We start from the raw sequence: 5,752 nt of genomic DNA, 5'->3' as shown, positions 1-5,752 counted from the left end.
CAAAGCACCTACAGCAGGTTGTGGAAATGTCCCCTGAGAAGAGAGTATGGTGGGCTGTGATGCCAGCGGAGCCAGGCAGAGCCCCAGTGAGTGTAGGAGGGAGGGAGGAAGGGAAGGGAGGAGGACTTCAAGGAGGAGCAGAGGCCTCTGCTGATGCAAGGCTGTCCCAGGAGGAAGAGGCGCTGACTGACAGAGGAACCTTGGTTTCCCCAGCAGCACGCCCGCCCGCCCGCCCGCCCGCAGAGAGCCCCATCCCTTCTCTTTCACACACCGTCATCACAGCAGGCCTAGGAGGGGGCTGTCCTCATGGAGGCTGGCGCTGTCTCACCTAGAGAGACCCAGAAAGGTGTGGAGCACGCCTTCTCCGGGAAGCTGGGTGGGAGCGCTAAGGACATGTCTTCTCTCCGCCCTGCCTCAGGTTGTGTGTGTGCCCCTGTGGATTCTCATGTCCTTCCTGTGCCTGGTGGTCCTCTACTACATCGTGTGGTCTGTCCTGTTCTTGCGCTCCATGGACGTCATTGCAGAGCAGCGGAGGACACACATAACAATGGCCCTGAGCTGGATGACCATTGTCGTGCCTCTTCTGACTTTTGAGGTGAGCCTTCTGTGGGTAACCGCTCCGGCCTTGTCACCTCCCCTCCCCTCCCCTCCCCTCCCCTCCAACAGCATCCTGCCCACCTAGACATGCTGCCTGCTATCCCTTGAAATCGCAGTGTGCAATCCGGGAGAGCATGCCTCCGGAGAGGACATCTGTCCCAGGAGAATGTCCTTTCCTTTCCCTGGGGGGCGGGCAGGGGCTGCAGTAAGAAGTGTGCCTTTCTAGCTCTGATGCTTCTGAATGTCTCCAGGTCCTGCTCTTAAAAGGGCAAGTTGGAGGTCTGATTTTTATGTTTGAGTTCTGTGGAGAATTCTAGAACGGGCACTGTTAACTCCTTTGAACAAACTCCTGGAGCCCCTAAGGACCACAGGTCGGTAGCCGCTACCCTTGGTGCTGACCTCTCCTCTTCTGAGAGCTCACCGGGCAAGGGTTGGCCAATGGGGGGCAGCTTCCACAGCCCTCCACGGTCCTTTGTTGTGTCAAGAGTCCTTGACTGTGTCTCTGTCTTTAGATCCTGCTGGTTCACAAACTGGACGGCCACAACGCATTCTCCTGTATTCCCATCTTTGTGCCGCTGTGGCTCTCCCTCATCACGCTGATGGCAACCACATTCGGACAGAAGGGAGGAAACCACTGTATGTACTTGGCACTTCAGAAGTCCTGGGACGGGGGGTGTGTCCTCGATCTACAAAAGGATAAGACTGCGGGCCCTAAGATAGAAGTTGGTGTGGAAAAGCAAGGGTTCAGGAAGTTCTGGGGCCTTCCAAGGGAAGGGAATATTGTCACCCTTGCTTTCCCCTGGCCTGCACCCCCGCTTTCCTCCACATGTGTGCTGAGATTTGAGGCAAGAACACACATGGCAAGCAGCCTCCCACAGCCTCCTTCCCTCCTCTGCAGAAGGGGGACCAAGATATGTCCTCACAGGGCTTCTGAGGATTAGATGAAAAGTCCACATCTTCCACCTGAACCCTGAGGTCATCCTATGTCCCTCTTTGCCGTCTCTCCTGCATGTCCTTGCTGACATCAGAGTGTTGTCCGGGGCACTTGTGTGCTCTCTCTTCCTACCCACCTGGATGAGGTCCCTTGCAGTTTTCAGAAAATCCCGAGGAGGGTCCCTTCCTCACAAGGCTGTGAGCTCCATCCTATGGACCCCCAGAGTGCTGCCCTCCTGGAAGGCGGGGGGTGGCGCAGTGCCTAGACGGCCACCCAGGCTATGCTTGCTGCCTCTGCCCCAGCCCTGTGCCAGGAGAGCCGATGGTGTGCTGGTGCAGAGAGGGAGGAGTGGCAGGCATTGGGGAAGTAGCTTCAGGGTGGCCCCTGACCCACACCAACATGTGTCTGCTTCCCTCCCAGATTCCGCAGGGTCACAACAATCCTTTGGGCACCCTGGGCAGGGAAGATAAGAGGAGGACAGAATGGTGCAGGCAGGACAGGTATTAGAGACTCTCTAGGGCAGTGGTTCTCCAACTTGAGCCCCCAACGGCATCCCTAAAGCGCCAGGAACAGTGGACGGCCTGAGCCCAGCCCAGCCCAGCCCAGCCCAGCCCACAGTTTCCGATCCGGTTCAGGAGGTCGGGGCTGGGGCCTGAGAATCATAGCCCAGACAAGTCCTAGGGATGCTACTGCTGCCGGTCCGGGAGCTCTACTTTGAGAACTCCTGAGCTAGACACCGTAGTCTCGTCCCTGACTGGGTTTTGAGGCCACATTCAGTCTTCGTTTCTGAGCAATCCGGGTAAAGTGGACTTCTTGTTTGGGAAAGAAAGGTAACATGAAGGTCACTTGGGCCAATCTTTGAAAAAGAATATTCTTATTTTTCAGGGTGGTTTGGTATTCGCAAAGATTTCTGTCAGTTTCTGCTAGAAGTCTTCCCATTTTTGCGAGAATACGGAAATATTTCCTACGATCTCCATCATGAAGATAATGAAGAAACCGAAGAAACTCCAGTTCCAGAACCTCCTAAAATCGCTCCTATATTTCGAAAAAAGACCAGGGTGGTCATTACCCAGAGCCCTGGAAAGTATGTGCTGCCTCCTCCCAAACTAAACATTGAAATGCCCGATTAAAGGTCCCGAGTTCAGGGGACAGCGCATAAGTAGACTGGGACGCACACTCTCTCCACCTCCGTCTGCCTCCTCTTCACCCTGCAGCCCGGCCCCGGAACTGGAGCTGGGTCTCCAGATACGTCCATCTCATGCCTTGTTTGCACCTAATGCCTATCAGCCACTCAGCACGACAGGACACAGAGGTGGCAGATGACTGGCGTGTGCATGAGTGGAGGTGGTTGCCAGGAGAATGGGAGAGAGGGAGCAACGGTTTACAGCCGTCGGGGAGGGAGTCTGAGGCGTTTGTCCAGCCCCTTGCACCCAGGGTGCTGGCTGCCTGACAAGGCCCACAGAAGGGACATCTCTCTGTGCAGCTGGTTTGCAGAGTGTTAACGTTCTGATCTAAAGTGTTGTTCCAAAATGTATTTTCCCTCTGGACCGACCCCTCGTGCAGCTCCGTCCGAGTTGTCCCGCCATGGCATAGTCACCAGGAACTGTAGCGATGTCTCTGATGCACCACGTTTAGACACGGCACAGTCCTCCGTTTTCCCATTCCTACTGTGGAAGTGGTTTCCCTCTGGGCATGCTGGCAGCAGTTTTTCCTGGCCTCACAGTCAGCCCTTTCTGATGGAGTCACTCCATGCCTGTATAGTATTTATACACTTGCTATAGCATTGTAATATATGGTGTTAACTCCTAGTTCCGTACAGTGTATTCTGTTAAAGTATTTTTTTACAAGCTTGTGCTGGAGATGGACGTATTCTTCTGCACAAGTAGAAGTGGTGGCACGCTGCCCTACCCCCTGGGGTGGTAGGCCTTCACGGGACGTTGCCATTTACGCCCTGGAAGTCTCCCAGGTACGTCGTAACTGCTACTGTCAGGACAGCCACAGCAAACAAGTGGGTTGTGCTTTTCTGACCTTCTGGGAACCCGGGCTCCCCAACACCTGTAATTGTGACTGGCAACAGAACACTGGAGAGTGTTGGTGAGAGCAGAAATGGCCGTGGAGTCATGCCTGTGGTAGGGTCTCGAGCTCTCTGTGTGCCAGCAGCAAGACTTCAGACAAGGCCAGATGCTCTCTCACGGGAGTGCGGTGTCTCCAGGCACCACGGGGACAGCCGTGAGTCACACGCCACCAGTGTAATATACTCCTGCCTGAGAACAAATAGGTCATTCATTTAAAAGAGAATAAAAGGGGGCGTTGACATGCTCAGCCCAGAGAGGAGTGTGCATTTGAAAATGGGCAGCTGCTCACTGGCCTAAGTCGGGCTCAGTTCCAGCCCAACGCATGCTGCCTCCACCATGGCACTGACCTCCAGCAAGCCTGTTCTGTTTGGGGTCGGGGGTGATGGACGGCTGTGGCCTTTCCTATGCAGTGTGTAAAAATATAGCAAAATCCACTATTTTTTCTCTCTTAAACTGTTCAATAAACCAGCTCCTCATTTTACATGGGCACTGCGTGCTCCTGCTTTGATTGGTGGTCCTGGAAACTGGAATGGTTCTCAGCCAGAGAAAAGGGAATCTCCAGCTTCGCAGGCAGCCAAGGCCGGCAGGTGTGGGGAAGAAGCCTGGAGGTACACGGGGGAAGGAGGTGATGCCGAGATTCTAGGATTGGCTGGGTCAATCGTGCCACAGTTGTGTCAGCTCAGCAGGCACGCCAGAGTGTTCTCGGGCTCTAAGACGATCCACAACTGAGCACCTTTTTAATGCTTCTGGGGCTTTATCTGGTCAATGAGTGAAGATTTCTGACCTTTCAACAGAATTCTGCAGTTTCTCTCTAGCTCCCCCAGCTGTCTCTACACTTTAGGGCAGGGGTCCTCAAACTTTTTAAACAGGGGGCCAATTCACAGTCCCTCAGACAGTTGGAGGGCTTGACTGAGGGCCCCGAGACGAGTCGGCTGCTAAGCAGGACAGGCAGTGGCGGCAAAAACAGCCGGCGGGCCATAGTTTGAGGACACCTGTTTTAGGGGGAACTTAACCCAAGTAGCCTTTCATCTCCTGGATTGCAGCTAAGAAATTGACCAGTCGCTGTTGGTTGAAGGATGCGCTGTAGGAGCCCAAGGCCACAGATGACTCCTCCCTGAAGCTCATTACCTTTCAGACTTGCCTGTAAAGAAAATCTCTTTTTAAATAGCAGTAGTAGGTATGACTCACCTGTCAGCTGCCTCTGAGGCCTCCTGTCGTCCCACTGAACCCTCCTGCTCTTATCCCTGGCAGGAAATGGAGCCTGAGAGGTGAAGGGACGTACCCAGAGTCACCCAGCTGAGAAATAGCTGGGTGGAGACACCATCTTCCACATCCTGCTTGCAGACTGCTGGCTCTCGCCCACTGTGGCAGAGCCTCAGGCCCTGGTGGCACAGTGACTCAAGGGTGGAGGCAGTACTCGTTCCTGGCGAACTCAGAATATCACTGAGCTCTGTGCCCAGAATCCAGTGGGCTCCCTTCCCTCTGCCTCACCGAATTTTTCACCCAAGAAAGACCAGTATGTGTCCCGAGCAAGGAAACAGGCGAGAAACCTGGAGCAGGGCTGAGGAGGTGGGCTCTGGGGTGGGTTGGGTGGAAGTCCCAGGACTGTCTCATGGTAACTGGGTGACTTGGGTGGAGCACAGAGCCATTCCTGTGCCTGTGTCCTCCTCTGGGGGGACATGAACGGTAACGTTAACTAAGTAAGAGTTCACACGGGGAAAAGGCTGAGAACAGTGGCAGCCCATCTCAAGTGCATAAAACATCAGGCCTGTTAAGTCACTCTATCTGCATATCCTCCTCAGGAAAGAAATAATGTCACCCGGCAGTTGATGTGTCCCCATGACTCCATATTGCTTTAATCTGTAACAAAGGGAGGTGTGGGCATCTGTTAATTATCAGCGTCCCCCAGCTGGTGTTTGGGTGAGGCCTAAACCGAGAGAGTATAGGGGAGCCTGCTGAGATGGCACCCATGTGCTGGCTTACCTTGGTTCTGGGTCCCCGGAGTGGGACAGCCAGTGCCCTGGGACTCCCAGGCAGGGGTTAATTCCGTTGCCAGCTGACACTGCGCTAGGAACACCCAGAATCCTCTTCGCTCCCTGGCTGCAAATTCAAAGTCCCTTTCAGTGGCTGTGTACACTTCCTGATC

General features: G+C 54.4%; 1 protein-coding gene across 1 annotated transcript; it reads left to right on the top strand.

Annotated features, from left to right (window-relative positions):
- The first annotated feature begins 424 nt into the window (after positions 1–424).
- Positions 425–3,296, top strand: LOC100956373 (transmembrane protein 185A). Its single transcript, XM_012813931.2, has 3 exons — positions 425–595; positions 1,110–1,233; positions 2,417–3,296. The coding sequence occupies exons 1-3, from the start codon at positions 446–448 to the stop codon at positions 2,659–2,661; spliced, it is 519 nt and encodes a 172-aa protein (XP_012669385.1). The 5' UTR covers positions 425–445; the 3' UTR covers positions 2,662–3,296.
- The last annotated feature ends 2,456 nt before the right edge of the window (positions 3,297–5,752 follow it).

The sequence above is a fragment of the Otolemur garnettii genome, unplaced genomic scaffold (genome assembly GCF_000181295.1).
Source record: "Otolemur garnettii isolate 467f Iridium unplaced genomic scaffold, OtoGar3 scaffold00352, whole genome shotgun sequence".
NCBI classification, from domain to species: domain Eukaryota; kingdom Metazoa; phylum Chordata; class Mammalia; order Primates; family Galagidae; genus Otolemur; species Otolemur garnettii.
The sequence above is the reverse complement of the archived record's forward strand: the minus strand, read 5'-3'. Positions and strand labels throughout refer to the sequence as shown.

What these genes read in the sequence shown, in the direction of transcription:
- LOC100956373 (XM_012813931.2), top strand. Translation starts at nt 446, where the DNA reads ATGTCCTTCCTGTGCCTGGTGGTCCTCTACTACATCGTGTGGTCTGTC. An exon ending in TGCCTCTTCTGACTTTTGAG is followed by an intron (nt 596 to 1,109) that starts GTGAGCCTTCTG and finishes CTCTGTCTTTAG; the next exon opens with ATCCTGCTGGTTCACAAACT. An exon ending in ACAGAAGGGAGGAAACCACT is followed by an intron (nt 1,234 to 2,416) that starts GTATGTACTTGG and finishes CTTATTTTTCAG; the next exon opens with GGTGGTTTGGTATTCGCAAA.